The sequence below is a fragment of the Neoarius graeffei genome, chromosome 8 (genome assembly GCF_027579695.1).
Source record: "Neoarius graeffei isolate fNeoGra1 chromosome 8, fNeoGra1.pri, whole genome shotgun sequence".
NCBI lineage: Eukaryota > Metazoa > Chordata > Actinopteri > Siluriformes > Ariidae > Neoarius > Neoarius graeffei.
Window position 1 is genome coordinate 80,272,582 of NC_083576.1, and position 22,141 is coordinate 80,294,722.

Consider the following 22,141-nt stretch of genomic DNA (forward strand, 5'->3'; position numbering starts at 1 on the left):
GATTCTGTAAACAATCTATGGCTTCCGGTCGCAGTTCTACTACGTCAGTGCCTTGAACACGCCTCTACCCAGGGCCGTTGGAGATGCTCAAAGTTGATTGGTTCCCGATTTTTCGGGAGCTTGGAAGAGCTGTAGATAGCTTGCCTGGCCAGACTAAGCTCGCAACAGGCCCTCGTGTTGCGTCACGCTTAGGATGGGCGGGCCCAGGCTAACATTGTGCACCCGAGCCACAGGTGGCGCTACACGCCCCATCGTGTTGGTACACTTCCGGTTGTCGTCATGAAGAAGAGCTATTCAAGAGTGTAAACAAAGTTATCAGTTCCGTGTTCTCCATTGCGCGTTTTTCTCCCGTCCATGAATTTTAATATATTCAACTCCTTAAGCTGAATGAGCATGAACTCTGTCTCCTCATTGCTCCAGAAGTGCACGTTTCTGCTCGCCATTTTCTCTTCTTCTTTTGTTCCTCCTGACCTCTTCTGCTGCTCGCTACTACTGTTGTCATGCCGACCGAGGCTGTCGTGTTTCCCGCTTGTGGTCTCGTCACTTCCGGAAGGGGCAGTGCTGAAGTAAGTAGCTCGACTGCGTAGCTCGATAGGGTTTACATGCACTAAGTAGCTCGGCTACAATCGCATAATCTAGGTCGCGTAGCTCGATTACGAGAAATCCAGTTCGGTTCGATTTCAGCCGAGCTAAGGTGTTTCCATGGCATTTAGAACTTCGATTTCAGTCGAGCTACGGCAGAAATTCGATTTTCTCTATGTGCATGTAAACGCACTGAGCGTTTACCGGGAAATCCAAACGCCAAGTTTTTTCAGAGGCGGACCGATTCACCTCAAATGCCTTGATTTCAACTGAATTTTTCTGGTTTTGCGCAAGGTAAAAAAAATTGTGCAAAATGTGACACATATTTGACCAAAGTTTAATATAAAATATGAGAATTACATTGGGCGGCACGGTGGTGTAGTGGTTAGCGCTGTCGCCTCACAGCAAGAAGGTCCTGGGTTCGAGCCCCGGGGCCGGCGAGGGCCTTTCTGTGTGGAGTTTGCATGTTCTCCCCGTGTCCGCGTGGGTTTCCTCCGGGTGCACCGGTTTCCCCCACAGTCCAAAGACATGCAGGTTAGGTTAACTGGTGACTCTAAATTGAGCGTAGGTGCGAATGTGAGTGTGAATGGTTGTCTGTGTCTATGTGTCAGCCCTGTGATGACCTGGCGACTTGTCCAGGGTGTACCCTGCCTTTCGCCCGTAGTCAGCTGGGATAGGCTCCAGCTTGCCTGCGACCCTGTAGAACAGGATAAAGCGGCTAGAGATGATATGAGATGAAAACGCGTCTGGAAAAATCCCAAGGGAGTCTGGAGCCAGATTCGTGACATCACCTGCGGAAGCGCCAGCAGGCTGCGCGAACTTTGCACGGTTTCAGTGCACAGCCTGTGTAGACCAAGCGCTCCCATTTCTCTCTTTGTCCGGTCTTTTGGGAAACGATGAGTACTAATCCCATCAAGATTGGTGTTGCTACACCCTCCTACGATACATCTGTTAACCATTTTAATAATTACGCGATAACGTTGAAGAAATGTGCAGAAAACCACCAGGTCGTTTTCTCATAAACAAACCAGCGCTGGCGTAGGATTCAGAAGGAGGCATCCTGCACATGCGCGACGTCACGAAAATCAATCAGTGCGTTTACATGCACATCCAAATCGAGCTACTGTCGGTAATCGAGCTAAGGGTCCCAGCAGGGGTGCCAGAGAAATCCAATCCTACACGCACAAGGAAATCGAGCTATTGTGTGAGGTACATTGTGCTAGCCTGGCTAACGCGACTTCAAAGCTCTACGAGCTATTGGTCTGGCCAAGATATTAAGCCCAACCATTTCCCAGAGCCCGTGGTTGACCCGCCTCCCTGAAATGCCTCAGTTTGCTACTGGTTGAAGCCAGAAAAGGCTGTGACGAAGCTTAAACCAATCACATCACTCTTTCCTCTGACGTATGTGACGCGACGGGGCTAACTGGTAGATTAAACTCTTACCGAAGCCGGTCGGGAGCAAGGCGAAAACGTCCTTCCTTTCAATAAATACCTCCAGGGCTGCTCTTTGCTCCGTTTTCAATGAGAACTTCCCGTTGAATGCTTTCAATACAGCATCTATGCGTAATAGATGCGGAAGCGTGAATGAAGCGCTTCCGGCATAGATTCTGTAAACAATCTATGGCTTCCGGTCGCAGTTCTACTACGTCACTGCCTTGAACACGCCTCTACCCAGGGCTGTTGGAGATGCTCAAAGTTGATTGGTTCCCGATTTTTCGGGAGCTTGGAAGAGCTGTAGATAGCTTGCCTGGCCAGACTAAGCTCGCAACAGGCCCTCGTGTTGCGTCACGCTTAGGATGGGCGGGCCCAGGCTAACATTGTGCACCCGAGCCACAGGTGGCTCTACACGCCCCATCGTGTTGGTACACTTCCGGTTGTCGTCATGAAGAAGAGCTATTCAAGAGTGTAAACAAAGTTATCAGTTCCGTGTTCTCCATTGCGCGTTTTTCTCCCGTCCATGAATTTTAATATATTCAACTCCTTAAGCTGAATGAGCATGAACTCTGTCTCCTCATTGCTCCAGAAGTGCACGTTTCTGCTCGCCATTTTCTCTTCATTTGTTCCTCCTGACCTCTTCTGCTGCTCGCTACTACTGTTGTCATGCCGACCGAGGCTGTCGTGTTTCCCGCTTGTGGTCTCGTCACTTCCGGAAGGGGCAGTGCTGAAGTAAGTAGCTCGACTACGTAGCTCGATAGGGTTTACATGCACTAAGTAGCTCGGCTACAATCGCATAATCTAGGTCGCGTAGCTCGATTACGAGAAATCCAGTTCGGTTCAATTTCAGCCGAGCTAAGGTGTTTCCATGGCATTTAGAACTTCGATTTCAGTCGAGCTACGGCAGAAATTCGATTTTCTCTATGCGCATGTAAACGCACTGAGTGTTTACCGGGAAATCCAAACGGCAAGTTTTTTCAGAGGCGGACCGATTCGCCTCAAATGCCTTGATTTCAACTGAATTTTTCTGGTTTTGCGCAAGGTAAAAAAAATTGTGCAAAATGTGACCGATATTTGACCAGAGTTTAATATAAAATATGAGAATTACATTGGGCGGCACGGTGGTGTAGTGGTTAGCGCTGTCGCCTCACAGCAAGAAGGTCGTGGGTTCGAGCCCCGGGGCCGGTGAGGGCCTTTCTGTGCGGAGTTTGCATGTTCTCCCCGTGTCCGCGTGGGTTTCCTCCGGGTGCTCCGGTTTCCCCCACAGTCCAAAGACATGCAGGTTAGGTTAACTGGCGACTCTAAATTGAGCGTAGGTGTGAATGTGAGTGTGAATGGTTGTCTGTGTCTATGTGTCAGCCCTGTGATGACCTGGCGACTTGTCCAGGGTGTACCCCGCCTTTCGCCTGTAGTCAGCTGGGATAGGCTCCAGCTTGCCTGCGACCCTGTAGAACAGGATAAAGCGGCTAGAGATGATGAGATGAGATGAGAATTACATTGATCTTGCTCCTGAATTTACCCGTGATATGCGCTTTAATTTCAGCTTTGTATTGGTTGTAGGTTTGGATATTATTAATTTCAGTACTTTTGTCATTTCCTTGCCAATTAAGCAGTTTACATTTTGCAGGCGCTTTTTACTGCAAGCTGCACTTTTCCCAGCACAAAACCAGCCACAGGCTTCGAAAACCAGAGGTGAGTCTGATCACTGAACTACTTGTGAGTTTCTGTTCATGGTTATTTTAAATACATTCACCCGTATGTGCCCCCCCCCCAGGTCCACAGAGACGACGTGTCCATGCCTGATGGCAGCGATGGGTACTCCACCAGCGGGAGCCTCCCCAGGCAGCCTTCAGGTACCCTGTGTTCCCTGTTTAGGATAAAGCTGTCCGGCTGGATGCATGGCGCAGCCTGGGCTTTACGGTTACACCTCAGAGAGCGGCAGGACGACTATGTCTTCTTCTCTGAACTCCTGGGTCTTAGCATCCCTCTGCTGTTCATGCTCTATGAGACGACAGAACAGATTAGCCTTGAGGGGAGGTTCTTCAACACGAGTATAGTGTTAGACTGAGACGAGCGTGGGTTTGGGTTTGTTTTTTTTTTTTGCCACGATTGATCAATTTGCGCTGTACCGTAATACGATTCTTTATTAATCAGTGTTTGAGTCACAGATCCGAACTGTGCCAATTCTACCCACTCCTCCATCATTTCATCCTGCTTTAATCAGACGTCACGACTCTTTGGTGTTTAACTTGACATGTTGTTTTTTTCTGCTTAAACACGGGCGTTTGAAATCAGGGAAACCGTTCAAATGCGAGGTACAGAGGGATAGAACCGGACGAGTATTAAGATCATCAGTATTTTATATACAGTATTTTCCTTCAACCTATTCACGTGAGATTTCCGGAGATCATTTTAATACAAAGACTTGAATAGAAATACATTTCTATTATATACTGGAGTGAAAATCTGAAGGAAGTGTGTTAGTTGACTTTACATGCACCATATGGATGAAACCAATCCCTGATAATTATGTAGCGCGTTAATTAGGCCAGATTGTCCTTTTTTTTTTTTTTTTTTTTTTTTTTAAATATGTGTATAAATCAGAATGGAATGATGTGGTACAAGCGGGTGCCGTTTACCCATAATTCCTCTTACAGCTCAGACACCGATCTTTATTTTGTACGCTTGATTTTATGTATTATTCCGTTAAAGCGTGAACAACCCATCTTTTTCTCCCTAATGTATTGTTCCAGTGTTGGAAAGCTGGATAAATCTCCAAAGATGATCTCTGGTAAGATTTTACCACTTAATTCGGTGCTTATCGCTGCTGAGGAGGAGGAATACATACAGTCTAGCTGTAAAAATCCGCCATGTTTGACCGATCGCTATGGCAAAACTATACTTTAATGATTCTCTTTCGTCTCGGACCAAACGCAAATAAAATTTAAACGCCAGTTCACAAAAAAGGAAGCGATACGGATCATAAAAGACGCCTTTGTTTCTAGTCGGTTATTTTCTCTCCATACTGACTTTCTATGTTCGAGATGAACTTTGACCTGCGAATGTCACAAGATTGTGACGCAGAATGCCTTAAAAAAAAAAAAAAGGGAGGGCGGAATAAAGGATTTAATTATTATTTTTTTTTTATTAAAATGGCCGCCTTGTCTGGACATTCTCCGGAGTTTTGGGGTAAATTGTTTGAACTCCTTGTAGGTCTTTCAGATTATATATCCAGATATGTATATTTTTAAGCGTTTTTGAAACGTGACCCGATGTCAAACTTGGATTATAATATAAGAGTTTTAAGTTTTGAATGGAATCGTTTGTGGAACTCACACATTGGATAGAAAATTGGGTTGAACTCGCATTCTTTTATAATATTCAGCATTATATCCCTCGTCAAAAAATTCCCGTGCAGGGATTGGTCAAGGATGGCTCACGTGACCTAAAGTCGTTCCACCGCTGATTAAGCAATGTATCTCGTGACATCAAAAAAAAAAAAAATGTGGTGCGAGTCATGGTATATCCTGAATATATCACGAACTGATGTCAGAATTTCAAGCTATACAGCCGACTCGAGTCACGGCTGTGGCTCCGTAGATCTACGTATCGTGATCATGCCTAGCGAGGCAGGTGATATCATGGTATGTTGCACATGCGCAGGTCGGAGGTCGCGCCGACGTAAACAACAAACACCGCCGCCTCCAGTGAGTTTATGCCGAGATTCAATCTTAACCTTTTTTTTTTTTTTTTTTTTAATTTGGAAATTTTTGATGAGGGATTTTTAAGTTATTCCACGTAATCGAGTCATACGTGAGCCGATGTGCGACAGGATTGAGTGGAATAACTGTTTTATTCTATCCACATTCACTGCATTTTGATAAACGGATCATTTTTATTCACTTTTTTTTAAATTCGATAAATAATAACTTGATACAAAATCATTACCGCTTAGTCGGACTTCTTAACCTATCGACGGCTGCAATTTAGTGTGTTTTTTTTTTTTGTACAAAGTGCCGTCTTGCTGTCGTGCCGAGGTATAGAATAGCTTTAGACGTTTATTTAATTCTTCCTTGGACATTTCAGCAAATTCAACAAATTTTAATGCTTAAAGAAGAAGAATGTAGAGAAACACTGGCGAAACGACCAGAGTAATTTGTGTAAAATGCTATAATTCTTGAAAATTAAAAAAAAAAATGTTCTTACCATCAAATGCTTTTATTCCATGTTTTCTTGAGGTTTTGTTTTTGAGTATAGTTTTTATTTCGTCCTCGATTGGTTCAGTAACGCGCCGCCATTTTGTTTTTCTCTACTCACAGTATATGAGCTGATATCCTAGTAGTAGAGTAGCCAATCGGAGCGCGTGAATGCGGATAGAATAATTAGTGTTGGATGCGGTTTTTAAAGACTTTTGACTGTTTAAAGGAACAGTCCACCCTACTTCCATAATGAAATATGCCCTTCTCTGAATTGAGACGAGCTGCTCCGTACCTCTCCGAGCTTTGCGCGACCTCCCAGTCAGTCAGACGCAGTCAGACGCGCTGTCACTCCTGTTAGCAATGTAGCTAGGCTCAGTATGGCCAATGGTATTTTTTGGGGCTGTAGTTAGATGCGACCAAACTCTTCCGCGTTTTTCCTGTTTACATAGGTTTATATGACCAGTGACATGAAACAAGTTCAGTTACACAAATTGAAACGTAGCGATTTTCTATGCTATGGAAAGTCCGCACTATAATGACAGGCGTACTAACACCTTCTGCGCGCTTCGGCAGCGCATTGATATCTGAGCTCCGTATCAATGCGCTGCCGAAGCGCGCAGAAGGTGTTAGTACGCCTGTCATTATAGTGCGGACTTTCCATAGCATAGAAAATCGCTACGTTTCAATTTGTGTAACTGAACTTGTTTCATGTCACTGCTCATATAAACCTATGTAAACAGGAAAAACGCGGAAGAGTTTGGTCGCATCTAACTACAGCCCCAAAAAATACCATTGGCCATGCTGAGCCTAGCTACATTGCTAACAGGAGTGACAGCGCGTCTGACTGCGTCTGACTGACTGGGAGGTCGCGCAAAGCTCGGAGAGGTACGGAGCAGCTCGTCTCAATTCAGATAAGAGCATATTTCATTATGGAAGTACGGTGGACTGTTCCTTTAATAATTCTCCTAAGAGCACTTTATTCGACTCTGAGGTGTTTTATTGAGGCCGGGTCTAACCTGCCTGCCATGTTTTTGTGGTCTTCAATTTTCTCTCACTGTTGTGTGTGTGATGGAAATGCTTTCCAAAGGGTACCAGATGTAGATAAATCTATAGAGTATGATGTTTTCTGTGCTTGTTCGATTCTTCAGTTTATGTAATCATAACTAGTCTGAACTGTATTGCTTTATAAGCATTTCAAATCTTACTACTGCTAAATTTCCTTCCTTTGTTTCTCTTCATCCTTCACTTCTCCATCCTGTTCCACATCATTTACCATTAGTCTGTTTCAAGCTCCCAATGCTCCGCCCCCTGATTGGCTGAACGGTGGTGCCTGAAGGTGATTGGCCTGCACGTTCAGGGTGTGGTCTGGCTTTGCTGCGTCTGTGTCTAACCGCTTGCTCCGTGGGTCTTCTGTATGAACGTGTCAATCGTAATTGTCCGCTAACACTAACTCACCGAGCATGAAGGGCCCGCTTGTGAAAACACGCCCGTGTGGTTTTGCACGTTTTCGATATATTTTTTTTAAAAATACATTAAGACGCAAATTATTTTTCTTCTTCTTCTTTGTGTCCTTGCGTTGCTCTTTTGCAGAGGATGCTTTACTGTCCAAATCGCACTCCAGACCTCTGTCTTGTTCTGAGGTCACCACTTAATGAAGGATCCTTCTGTTGTTTTACAGTTTTAGCGACAAATCCTCAAAACCTTCTTCTTTTTTTTTTCTTGTAAATTTGTAGTGCTATGTATAATTTCCTTCCAGTTCTGTACAGTTCATAGCACATGATTCTATGAAATGTTCTTAATTTATACAATTTACGTCCTATTATGTATTAAATAAATTCATTTTCAACTCGATTTATGTTTCTGGCTTTTGTTTATCTTGTGTGGAAAAGTTTAACAGCTCTCGATAGCCACAGCACAAGCTGGCCTTTGACAATAACCACCGCCATTTCAACCCGCGCGTAACTTTTTCCGCTTTTTTCCCTAATATCTTCACTGAACTTCACTCATAGACCTGAAAACTGCGTCTGGTTAATTTCCTGAGGTTTGTTGGCCGACTAAAAGCCCTGTGTCGCTGGTGATCAGTCCAGAGGCGTGCATACATTAGACCCATTGTGAATACAACGCAATCACTGGGGTTTAAAAAGGTGTTGGTCTTCTGTTCTCTGTCTTTTCCTTGCACTGTAATTCTATCGGAGAAATGAATGAGGGTTGTGTTTTCCTATCCATATCGCGTCTTTTTGATAAAATGTACGAATGGTTCATGACAATAGCGTAGGATTTCTTTATGAAATGAGAGAACGAGGGGGAAGAAACACTGATGTGACCAGGTCTAGGGCTTCAAGCTTGGCATCTTAAGATTCCTTATTTTATTTTTTATTTTTTTGGCTACTTATTGGAGGCATAGAGCTTTTAAATCCATAACTTGCCACCTAACTTGCATTTATTTATTTATTTATTTATTTATTTAAATACCCCAGCTCCAAAGGAGGGTGGGTACTGGTTTATTTACCTCTGTCCATATCTCCATCTATGGAAGCCGCGAGAGGCCCTTCATATAACCTTTTTTTTATTCACCTTGTTATCCCGAGATAACGACATAATTAATTCAGGATCACGAGAAAACAACACAACTAAGGGCCCGTTTACACGAGGACGCTGTCGGGTAAAAACGACTAAATATTTTATCGGAAGTGCCTTTCGTCTACACGGGGACGGCGTTTCCGAGGCTGAAAAACGGAAAAAATTGAAAACGCCTTCCAGAGTGGATAAGTTAAAAACAGCCCCCGTTGCATATCCGTCTAAACTACCCAACACGCGAAACTCTGCTCGGATCTGCTCACGTCAGGTACGCGTTTACGTCATACATATGTCATATACTGTACATGCCAGCCCGGGAAGTAAGAAAGTAAGTAAAAAAGTAAGAGCATGTCTGATTACATCGATCCAACGGACCTTCAAGCTGCTCTGGCAGCTTTAATAAACGTCCAGGAGTCCTTCGAACATCTATACCGAATCTGCACATATACCGTTAATGAACAGAGGCAGGTATAGTAGCTATGCTCTTACTTTTTTACTTACTTTCTTACTTACCATAGCCAGAGTAGTCAAAGTTTTTGCGGCGCAGATGTGCAGATCAGACAAGACGGAAGATGTTGCGGAGGTCTTTCACAGCACCACCTAGCCGCCTGGCATGCACATCCAATTGAATTCCACACATTTATGCGTCACCGTATAGATGCAGATTTCCTCCTTGAAAACGGTCGTGTAGACGCGGAAAAAAGTGAGAACGAAAACGGACTTTTGCGTTTTTGTTTCAGACCGTCCCCGTGTAAAGTGGGCCTAATTCGAGATCTCAAGAAAACAAAACCGTTATTTCGAGATCTCGAGAAAACGAAACAATTATTCCGTGATCTCAGCTGGATCACTGTATCTCCGTCGGTAGAGACGAAGCCGGGCCAGTCTTCTGCGGAAGTGCCGCGGACTAATTTTGAAATTATCCCTTATTAAAAGACTTAATGCAATCTCTCCCTGTGTCAACCCCTGATCAAAATATTGCCTTATTAGGTGATCGATTATTCCAGACATTCTAATGACCAAAGTTGCGTCTATACAGAATGAGAAACAGCCCCAAAGTCAGCATATCACAAGTCTCTTGGCGCACCTGAATGAACCATTTCTCAGCTGTTTACTCGAGATCATGGAATAACGGTTTTGTTTTCTCGAGATCTCGAATTAGTTGTGTTGTTTTCTCAAGATCCTGAATTAATTATGTCGTTATCTCGGGATAAGGTGAATAAAAAAAAAAAGGATTATATGAAGGGCCTCTCTCGGCTTCCATATCCGTCTGTCTGAAACACCCTTTTTCTCAGCAACCACAAATCATAGCCACTTGGTACCGAGCTTCAGCTTGGGGTTCTATACCGTGTGTACCGTTTTCAGGTCTGTCGCACATCGACTTCCTGTTTACCGACTGAATGTATTTACGAAACGTATAGCGTGGATTTTACAAAATTTTCATCATATTTTTCTCCGCAACTACAAATCACAGCTGCTTGATATTTGGTACCGAGCTTCAGCTTGGGGTTCGATACCCTGTTTACCGTTTTCAGGTCTGTCGCACATCGACTTCCTGTTTACTGACTGAATGTATTTACGAAACGTATAGCATGGATTTTGATGCTATTTCAAAATGACAGTTTACCAGGATGCTGTTTGAAATCCCTGAGGAGAGACACGGCTCTTTACTTACTTGTTTCAGGGTTCATTATTTGTTGAAGTCAACATTCATAATAAGTCTCCTATTCCTTCGATTGCTCACGTAGAATTGCTTCTCCTTCTATTGCTGCACCACTGGCCAAGGTAATAAACCTGAGCATCAACACACCAATCTTTCCATCTGCTTGGAAACTGGCCAAAGCGACACCTGTGTGCAAAGCTGAAGACCATCTCGATGTCAGCAGTTACCGGCCTATAAGTATTTTGCCGATCTTGTCAAAGGTTTTGGAGAGGCATGTCCACATAACGCTTTACAAATTTCTGTCCGATTAATAACCTCTGGGCGGCACGGTGGTGTAGTGGTTAGCGCTGTCGCCTCACAGCGAGAAGGTCCTGGGTTCGAGCCCCGTGGCCGGCGAGGGCCTTTCTGTGCGGAGTTTGCATGTTCTCCCCGTGTCCGCGTGGGTTTCCTCCGGGTGCTCCGGTTTCCCCCACAGTCCAAAGACATGCAGGTTAGGTTAACTGGTGACTCTAAATTGAGCGTAGGTGTGAATGTGAGTGTGAATGGTTGTCTGTGTCTATGTGTCAGCCCTGTGATGACCTGGCGACTTGTCCAGGGTGTGCCCCGCCTTTCGCCCGTAGTCAGCTGGGATAGGCTCCAGTTTGCCTGTGACCCTGTAGAAGGATAAAGCGGCTAGAGATTAATAACCTCTTAAGTAGATCCCAGTCAGGATTCCGGATACACCATTCATGTGAAACATCTATGATCAATCTCGTTGATGCATAACATGGACAATGGACTTATTTCTGGACTGGTACTGGTAGGCTTCAGGAAGGCTTTCGACTTGGTGGGTCACGATATACTCTTGGAAAAGCTATCCGTTTATAAGATCTCTCCATCTTCCATGGAATGGTTCAAATCGCATCTACAGGACCGGGAACAAAAAGTTTCGATTTCTAACAAACTCTCAAGTGCTCTCCCAGTAAAGTCTGGTGTTCCGCAAGGCTCAATTCTTGGACCTCTGCTATTTATTATTTTTGTCAATGACCTTCCTCTATTTACTAAAAGATCGTCTATTGTGATCTATGCGGATGACGCTACCCTGGTATCAACGGGAAAGACATTGCAGGACATTGAGGTAACCTTGTCTGAAGAACTGAGTGTTGTTGACTGTTGGGCAAAAGCCAATAACATGGCCTTAAATTGTAGAAAAACCAAATCAATGGTTGTCTGCAGTAACCCCAAATTGCAAGAACTAACGAAGAATAGCATCAGACCTGAAATCTATTTAGCTGGCGAAAGAATCGGAAATGTATCAACAACTAAGTTACTGGGTCTTTGTATTGATGAAACACTATCCTGGAACAGTCATACTGACTATCTACGGTAACTAAGAAACTGAACAAGCGACTCGGGCTTTTAATACAAACAAAGAAATTCCTTTCTATGAGTGCGCGGAAGACATTTTTCGACGCATTAATTCAACCAGTCATGGACTTTGGTTCCATTGTTTGGGGAGAGATGTCTAAAGCCTAGGTCACAACTGGCCGTACGTGCTCCTACGGCCGGTCTACGTGCAAAAAACGCAAGAAACGCACGGAGGGCGCACGTGTGACATGGTGATTTTCGAGCCGTAGACTGGCCGCAGAGGTTCTTTGTCATGTCAAACAAACTCTACGGGCGCTTACGTTTTTTTTCAGGTTGCAAGACAAACTTACGGCCAACGTGCGTCTATCTCCACGAACAAAAAAAAACGCAGCGATTTGGGAAACGCCAAAAATCGCACGGCCAAAAAAATCATACGTCCGGTTGTGACCTAGGCTTAAGACGCATGCGGATACCATGATTAGAATACAAAAAAGAGCAGCAAGAATTATGGACGTAGGAAAGTTTGAGCATTCCCAACCTTTATTTGATACACTTAAGATAGATGGATAGACAAAAGTGCATGATGGTGTTTAAAGCACTTAAAACGAGGATTTGCACCCTCGTATATCAAAGAGAAACGTATTCCTTTTAGAAATATTCACTGCAAAAACACTCGATACTCTGAAACTGATCTTATGCTTCCTCGTGTGCGCCGTGGGTTTGGGGAAAAGCTTGTTTTTAGTGCTTCTAGTGCACGGAACTCTCTCCCCACCCATGTTAAACAAAGCAAGTCATTGAGTTCCTTTGCGTGCTCGTTATCATCAATTAAATTAGTTTAGGTCCTTTAATTCATTATTTTTATTATTGTATGATTTGTAATTTTTTCTATGCATTTTTTTTTTTTAAGGACCCATGGCATGGTGGTTTGTTGATGCTTTAAACGGGCTCGTGGAGGTTTCCGGATGTTATATCCGCAGCCTTTCTCGAAATGAACCCTCGGCACGTAGATATAGCCTCCTGGGAGAAAGCCCCATTTCAGCGCTTTTCCCAGTGCGTTGTTTTGCTAATGAGAAGCAGGAGGCGGGGAAGGGTAGAGGGTGGGGGCGGGTTTTATCATTAATATTCATGACATGTAAACGTGTTACCTCTGATTGGCTAACAGCACTGTGACGCTACCTCCAGTGGGTCAGAACAAGCGGATGTGGGTGTCTTACTATGGCGAGAGAGAAGGAACAAACCGCGAAGGGAAAAATACCGCGCGCTGACGTCATTAAGGTGCGACGCGAGGAAATAAAATAAATTCAACAAATGTTTGGGTTTTTACTGAACAAACAAACAAACAAAAAAAGAATGTGGGTGTCTTTGTAAAAACTGTTTTGATTGGCTATTATAACAGAGGTAGCGCAGAGTACCTGGCTAACTGCAGGAAGCGGTTAGCTGCACAGCTAATGTAGCCATTGCAAACGCACCGATTTTAAAACACGGCAAAATGACTTAACGGTTATACACTTACTTGTTCGGTGTTTGTTGCTGATGCGGCAGGGATGCTTGGTACGGACCCAGGCTTCAGTAACAGTTGATGTGCAAAACCTGCCCTGTACTGTCCCAAGTTGTGGAAACATTCCTCAGGAAAATGCTTCCGACAAACATGCACCGTCTTAGGTAGACTCGACGGCGTATTATTGAAGTAAATAAAATGAAGCCACTGCGTCTTCAGGGGCTCTCCCGTCGGCAGTAAAAACAGACTCTTTTCTGTGTTGTCACATCCATGTACAGCGCAATTTCCATGTTTGGTGGCAACTTTTGAGCTGGGCGGGCAATCCATACGGTGGGTGGGAATCCAGAGGGGGGGCGTGGGGATCATCTCCCTTGCTGACGTAGTAAAGGGAAGAGTTTATCAACGTGCCGTTTTGATGCACCATTCTCAAATGTTGGGCATAGTTTGGTTTACCAATTATGAAATTTCTAGCCACTGGGGTGACTTAAGAAGGTCAGAGGAACTCATTTTAACGTTAAAAAACCTCAAAGTGAAAATTTCATGCCATGGGACCTTTAAGAGCCATGTGTATATTATCTTTAAGATGTTAAGTGTAACTCTAATAAATGTCGTCTAATCTCACGTTCTGATACAAGCGAGAACGGGGGGCAGTAGGTCATAGTCGAGCTTGGTTTTTTTTTTTTGTCATTTTAAATATGATCAGATGTCAGTTGACATTTATAGGCGTAGTTTAAGGTATTGACGTTTGAATCAAAACTATTCAATTCAAATAGAACAAATTATTGAGTAAGTACTCCAGAAACACCACTGTGGCAACGTTGAAGAGGGAAAATAAAAACCGCAGAACCCTCAGCTTTGCTTCATGGACCCTTGGACTTTGGGTATCTCGAGACGTAATGCTCTGATCAGGATTGTCCTACATAAGTATTGTTTTGAACACGCTTTATAATGAGCTGTAATGGATTTTAATTGGGATTATACTTATGCCATGAATCCATACGAATTATCAGTGGCGTGCACAGACATTTTGTGGGGCAAGTGTTCTGGGGGGGAAAAAGGGCACTTTTTTGCGCATGTGGAACACCTTATTATAAAAGTCTGAGATTTAACCCGCCTCTTGTGTTCATAATCGTATCAAAGTTTTGGGTATTTTTCTGTAGTTCCATCTTTAAAAAGTCTGATAAAGTCTGATCTTCCTGTCACTGACTTGAGTCTCAAGACTGTGTTTATTCACAGGTTTCCGTGAGATCATCTTAAAATTTGTAACGAAATATACACACTCAATGGGCTCAACGGAGCTCTCCTTTATTTGCATAACGGCGTGCATACTAGCATAACGCGATATTCTTAATGTTATAAAAACAGGTCGGAATTGATGGAGAGTGGGGTTGCCTCAATGGTTTAGGCTGCATTTAAAATGTTGTTCAGTTTGTTTCTCCATATGGAAATGGAGCAAATAAGCTGGCAAAGGCTGCCATGCAGAGCCGGCCCGTGGCACAGGCAATATAGGCAAATGCTAAGGGCGCTGCGTCCATCCAGGGGCACAGAAACGGGGGGAGAAAAATTATGACTTCCACTATTCTGAAAACGAGTCAGCATTATAATGTCGTAGCCTAATTTAATTGTACAGCAAAGCATGTAGTCAGGGTGCGATTTGTCAAAAAAAGTGGGGTGGGGTGTGGTGGTGGTTGTTAATCATGAAACAATAAGCGCTCAAGTGCGCATCCGTGGCTATTCTCTGTTTTGGCCATGTACCGTAATAGCCTAAGTGTTGTTGGCTAAAGAGTGTTTTTGCATAACGTAGATAACTGACATAGATCTGTTGCTTGTTTTGAATATGGCTGCACTTGGTGTCGTTGAGCAGTCTGGGCTGAAGTAAAGGTCTTTTATGCACCGAACACGTTTCGCAGCGAGATATTCCAATGGTGCCTGGCACGTTTTTTTTTTTTTTAAATAAAACAAAGTTGCTTTGTTGATCTGTGTTCTCATTAAAATGACAGTTTAGCAGCCCATTCAAGCAACCATGTTGCGAAGAGCTTCCTGGAGGAAAATATAATAAATGCGTTGAAAACAAGAAACAATCTCAGTGCGTCAAGACTGCAGGGAAACGAAACAAGCACTCAGATGTGTTCTCTTTACCAGCGCCGGTGATTGCCTAGAGCGCAAAGTGTGCCCAGGGGCGCCAAGGGCGACCAAAACCCTACCAAAAAGGAAGGATGGAGTTATTGAATGGAGATGTTACCAAGTGCATCAGTGGTGTACAGTGTTTTCAACCACTGTGCTGCCGAACTCTAGTACCGCGGAACACTAGTGTGCCGTGAGAGATCACCAAGTGTACCGTGGAAAATTATAGAATGACTGTATATTGTAAATATTGGCAACAGTGTTTTAGTTTCAGTCAACATTTTCTATTGGTGATGTGCCTTGAGATTTTTTCATTGAAAAAAGTGCGCCCTGGCTCAAAAAGGTTGAAAACCTTTTTTACAACACCTCTGATGTGGCTGGGGATGTAGAAATACGCGCTCCTTACCTCTGCTGTTACACTACCTGTGACAGTAGCTTCTGCTGAAAGAAGCTTTTCAAAATTAAAACTGCTGAAGACATACTTAAGGTCAACAATGAGTCAAGAACGTCTGAATGGGCTTGCTCTGATGAGCATCAACCAAGAGATCTCAAGAGAAATATCATTTGATGATATTATCAAGGAATTTGCCATTAGGAAGACCAGACGAGTCCCATTGTAATGTCACTTCAATAACAAAGTACCCATAATAGCACTTTTGTTTGAAAATACAGCCCATTGATGTCCTAACAGGGTGCTTAAGTTTGCACAATTTAGAATTGTAGAATTTTTTTATTCATTTAATTTGTTAATTCTTCAGAGATGACTTAACTTTTAATAGCAAAAAAGAAACTAAAAATAATTTCTTGTTTATTGCCCATGCACTACACTTTGAACAGGGTGCGGAAGAGTTTTTGCCCATTATATGGAGATATGTATTGAATTTGTGTGGTCATTTTACTTTGTGACACTTTATGTGAATAATGATAACAATAATAACAATAATGAAAAAGATAAAAATGACTTCTTGTTTATTGTCCATGCACCGTACATTGTTTAATAGTAATAGAATAGAGTGATTAGATTAAAGTGTTATTTAGATGTTATTAGAGGGTTTTTTTCTGGGGGGGGCGGGCGCCAAAACTCAATCTCGCCTAGGGCAGCCAAAGACCTAGAGCCGGCCCTGCTGCCATGTGCAGTTGTTTCTGTATGCGACGGGCTACTTCACGACAAAATAATTACAGCTTGGGCTTAGAGGGCAAACAATACATTTTCACTCGATTCATGTGTTAGCTGGCTGGTGGGGCAGGGGAAGAGCTGACTGACTGCCCGATGTGTTGTCTGCGCTACGACAAGGCCGTGGCTTCCAGGACGCTATGCTGCTGCAACCTCACATTGAATGCACTGCACGCTTGTTCACGTGACAGAGCAAGAGACACAGAGGTCCGGTGTGTGTGCGGAGGGGGCACACATCGGGACATTATTTTCACACACGCTTTTAATGCCACGGCTTTTCTAAAAGATCATGTCGACATTGGCCTCAGTAAACTGTAAAAAAATAAAAAATTCAAAAGGGCACTTTTTTGGGCAGAGGGGCAGGTGCTTGAGCACCACCTCGTGTCTATCTGTGCACGCCACTGCGAATTATTATACATGTATGCAAGGAAAAATATACTGTCAAATTAAAACCAGATTGTGGGGGCGTCGTGGCTCGGGTGGATGGGGCGCCGTGCCGTGGATCCGGGCGACCCGGGTTCGACTCCGGCCTGAGGTCATTTCCCGGTCCCTCCCCATCTCTCTCTCCCGCTCGTTTCCTGTCTCTACACTGTCCTATCCAGTAATAAAGGTGGAAAAAAGCCAAAAAAAAATCTTTAAAAAAAAATTAAAACCAGATTGTTCATTTTGTAAATAGATGGATCTGATTTACAATAGCAGTAGAAAGAGCTGTCAAACATATGGCCTGCTTTTTACAGCTACAAATTTAAAGTATTGGTTCTCTTGTCTTTCAGTTACAGAATTTTCACATTTTATTTTGAGTAAAAACATAAAATAGAGCGGCAGCTACAATTATCGACACCTTAACGATCTTTTGGTCGTTGTAAAAGTAGAAAAGACTTTCAATATGTACTGTAAATTGTGCAGGAATAATTACTCAAACTTCCACTGGAGAAAAAAAAAAGAGTGGATTCCCGATTACTTAGTGTATCGGATCACGTGACATCGGTTCACAGTTATCGACATAAAAAAATTAACTAATCGGTATGTGGTATTAAAGTGCATATTCTGGACCAATTTTGTGGTGTTTTTTTTTTTTTTTTTTTTTTTTTTTTATATGAAAGTATGTCCCTTTAGGGCGGCACGGTGGTGTAGTGGTTAGCGCTGTCGCCTCACAGCAAGAAGGTCCTGGGTTCGAGCCCCGGGGCCGGCGAGGGCCTTTCTGTGTGGAGTTTGCATGTTCTCCCCGTGTCCGCGTGGGTTTCCTCCGGGTGCTCCGGTTTCCCCCACAGTCCAAAGACATGCAGGTTAGGTTAACTGGTGACTCTAAATTGACCGTAGGCGTGAATGTGAGTGTGAATGGTTGTCTGTGTCTATGTGTCAGCCCTGTGATGACCTGGCGACTTGTCCAGGGTGTACCCCGCCTTTCGCCCGCAGTCAGCTGGGATAGGCTCCAGCTTGCCTGCGACCCTGTAGAAGGATAAAGCGGCTACAGATAATGAGATGAGATGAGATGTCCCTTTACACACTCATCCAGAAGGGTCATTTTGCACAAGGCCATCTGTCTAAAGCAGAAAAAAATAAAATAACAAAACACGTCTGGAAAAATCCCAAGGGAGTCTGGAGCCAGATTCGTGACGTCACCTGCGGAAGCGCCAGCAGGCTGCGCGAGCTTTGCACGGTTTCAGTGCACAGCCTGTGTAGACCAAGCGCTCCCATTTCTCTCTCATTGTCCGGTCTTTTGGGAAACGATGAGTACTAATCCCATCAAGATTGGTGTTGCTACACCCTCCTACGATACATCTGTTAACCATTTTAATAATTACGTGATAACGTTGAAGAAATTTGCAGAAAACCACCAGGTCGTTTTCTCATAAACAAACCAGCGCTGGCGTAGGATTCAGAAGGAGGCGTCCCGCACATGCGCGACGTCACGAAAATCAATGTTTGCCGGGAAATCCAAATGCCAAGTTTTTTCAGAGGCGGACCAATTCGCCTCAAATGGGTTGATTTCAACTGAATTTTTCTGGTATTGCGCAAGGTAAAAAAAAAATTGCACAAAATGCAAAATGTGACAGATATTTGACCAAAGTTTAATATAAAATTACGGTAAAATTATAAATATAAATATAAATATAAAATTAGAATTACGGTACAGTGATCTTGCTCCTGAATTTACCCGTGATATGCACTTTAAGTTAGCAGAACAGTTTTTATTTAAAATTTGTTTTACATAGACTTGTATTTTGTACAAAAATATTTTATATAAATATATGGATGTCGGTGTTTACATAAATAAGGAAGTTTGTAAACAAACGAACTGATAATGTTTAACCTGCGTCAGAAAATCTTTGTTCCACTTTCTAAGTATTTTCGTAGATCACATTTTGTTAATCATTCATTGTTTGTATTCATTTGTAGTTTACCAGTTAATGTCAACAGGCAATTGATATTGTAACCACATGAAAACCCAGGTCAAAGGTCGCATGTCATTCCTCGAACCAAAATATAAAATGTCTACTGATATTGCAATATGTGGTAGATCTTTACAACAAACTGCAAAAAAAAAAAAAAGTAAAAATCTGAATGACTCAAGTATAATTTTTTTATATGCTAGGAATTTAATTCTGCTCTAATTCTATTTATTGCAATTGGATTCCAAATACTCTCTAAACATTCCATTCTGTTATGAATCAGAAAAAAATTATTATAAATCACGGCACTTTTATATTTTTTAAAAGTACTTCACCTATTTCAGCAACATTACACAAAGATTGATCCATAACAGTCGTAAATGTCCCTTAATTCCACAGGGTGTCGATAATGGTGGACACCGGTGAAAGTGATCACTATTATCGACACCTCACGTGACTCTCAAACGCGCGTTTAAATACAAAACAGCGACTGTCAAATGAAAGAGTAAGAAACGAAGTAGGTTTCGACAAGGAGATCATGAAATATCAGTGAATTTGAGAAGTAAAAACATGTCCATGATCTTTCCACCATGCTTACCTGCGATGATCATCATCCAGGTTTTCCGAAAAATTGCTGATCGTGATTAAAAAAACAAATTCCATCTCCGGTAACATCAGACGACAAGATCAAAGGGCGAGGCGGGTCTTCTGGTTGAGTAATTAACCAATAATAACTGTTGTAACTGACTCACCTTTGTAAAATTGTTTTATCGGTAAATCTGAAAAGGTGTCGATAATTATGGACTGTTGATAATTGTAGCCGCCGCTCTATTACAGTTTTATTTTTGAAATAAAACAATTTATTGATTTTTTTTTTTTTTTTTCCCAATTTAACTTTTTTCAATTTTTATTTGATTCAGTCTCCTATACAAACCCTTAAAGTAGTTCAGGTGCGACCAGTTGCCGTCAGAATTCGTATAATTAATTGAATAAAGTGTGACACGTCAGAATCAATAATCAATCCATCTGTTCCTGGAAGAACCCAGAGTTTATTAGAAAACGCACCTAAACAAATAGCATCCTGAAGACCAAGGAGCTTTCAAAAGAAGTCCATGACAAAGTTCTGGAAAAGTATTGATCGCAGTTTGGTTATTAAATTAAAAAAAAATAATCATTCCAAATCCCGCCAAGCAGTGGCTACTACTTATTTTTTTCTGATCCCATGTCTATACAGTAAATATCGCAAATATATATTTTTCAATATATATATTTTTGTTCAAAATACAGTGCTGTGAACTCGATCTTTTTTTCAAAAATGGTAAGAAAGCACTTGTTCATGAATTGTCTTCGAAGCATTATAAGGTACTAACGAGCACATTTTGTTTCACGAGTATAGTGTAAAGGCTCGAAAATAAAACAAAATTAAAGCGAATAGCAGAACTTTGATGTGTTTCTCAGTACATCGGCCGACAAGCTCGAAAAAAATTAAACCTTTCATTTGTCCTTTCAGAAGGACCAAACAAAAGCTGTGATAATCAAACGGTAACTTTTCGTAAAATAAACGCCATTTACTTGATATCAGTAGCCTTGGCGAACCACGAGGTGAATTTTGTTTCTCTTTTTATCTGCTGATTATCTTCCGATAATATACTATGACGTTATAACGAGGTTTCTCTTTCTGGTTCGGAAGTTTATCAAGAAGTAGAACGGGTAATCGGACTCGATCAGGATAAGTGCTGATTGGTTACGAAGTTTCGCTCTTGTTACACTCATTCTTTCAACACGATGACATCGCGGCTTCACCACTCGTTCTTGTGTACCTTTGATGACGCGAGATCGACTGTTCGTATCGCGAGATCACGATTCGCCGTTCTGGTGATTTGTAATGCTTATGCGCAGTGCACTATTGTTACTCTCGTTCTTACAACATGACATGGTGGCTACTGCCTCGCTTTGCCTCTATGAGGCAGTAGCCACAAAAATGGAAAGAATATAGAGGCGGGAGGGGGGAAAAAAACAAAGAAACACTCAGCCATCAAGCAAAACTAAGCAACTGGTTAAAGACGGCGTTAGTCAGAGAAGCGACCAAGAGGCTGAGGGTAACTCTGAAGAGATCTGTACGGAGTTTCCCAAAAGCATCGTGTAACAGATCATCGTTAAATGGTAGAGCGAGCAGCACAAAGAACGCACTCTCTCCAAGTTAAGAGGCTTTTGGGAAACCCACCACTGAACACGCACACCATTTTATTATTTATGTATTAGGGATCGACCGATATGTTTTTTTTTCAGGGCCGATACCGATTATTATGGAATTGGGATGCCAATAACCGATATGTGCAACCGGTAAATGTAAACATTATGCAACCCCAATTCCAAAAAAGTTGGGACAAAGTACAAATTGTAAATAAAAACGGAATGCAATAATTTACAAATCTCAAAAACTGATATTGTATTCACAATAGAACATAGACAACATATCAAATGTCGAAAGTGAGACATTTTGAAATTTCATGCCAAATATTGGCTCATTTGAAATTTCATGACAGCAACACATCTCAAAAAAGTTGGGACAGGGGCAATAAGAGGCTGGAAAAGTTAAAGGTACAAAAAAGGAACAGCTGGAGGACCAAATTGCAACTCATTAGGTCAATTGGCAATAGGTCATTAACATGACTGGGTATAAAAAGAGCATCTTGGCGTGGCAGCGGCTCTCAGAAGTAAAGATGGGAAGAGGATCACCAATCCCCCTAATTCTGCGCCGACAAATAGTGGAGCAATATCAGAAAGGAGTTCGACAGTGTAAAATTGCAAAGAGTTTGAACATATCATCATCTACAGTGCATAATATCATCAAAAGATTCAGAGAATCTGGAAGAATCTCTGTGCGTAAGGGTCAAGGCCGGAAAACCATACTGGGTGCCCGTGATCTTCGGGCCCTTAGACGGCACTGCATCACATACAGGCATGCTTCTGTATTGGAAATCACAAAATGGGCTCAGGAATATTTCCAGAGAACATTATCTGTGAACACAATTCACCGTGCCATCCGCCGTTGCCAGCTAAGACTCTATAGTTCAAAGAAGCAGCCGTATCTAAACATGATCCAGAAGCGCAGACGTCTTCTCTGGGCCAAGGCTCATTTAAAATGGACTG

General features: G+C 42.6%; 1 protein-coding gene across 6 annotated transcripts in view; it reads left to right on the top strand.

Annotated features, from left to right (window-relative positions):
* mical2b (microtubule associated monooxygenase, calponin and LIM domain containing 2b) overlaps positions 1 to 22,141 on the top strand; it is a 235,187-nt gene that overhangs the window by 160,712 nt on the left and 52,334 nt on the right. For 4 of the 6 annotated variants that reach the window (XM_060928315.1, XM_060928310.1, XM_060928312.1 and 1 more), the window contains 2 exons: positions 3,644 to 3,708; positions 3,791 to 3,869. In XM_060928315.1, coding sequence (XP_060784298.1) covers positions 3,644 to 3,708; positions 3,791 to 3,869 — 144 coding nt within the window. Of the gene's footprint in view, positions 1 to 3,643; positions 3,709 to 3,790; positions 3,870 to 7,494; positions 7,984 to 22,141 lie in introns of those variants that run through there. The other 2 variants (XM_060928314.1, XM_060928313.1) reach the window with 2 other exon arrangements.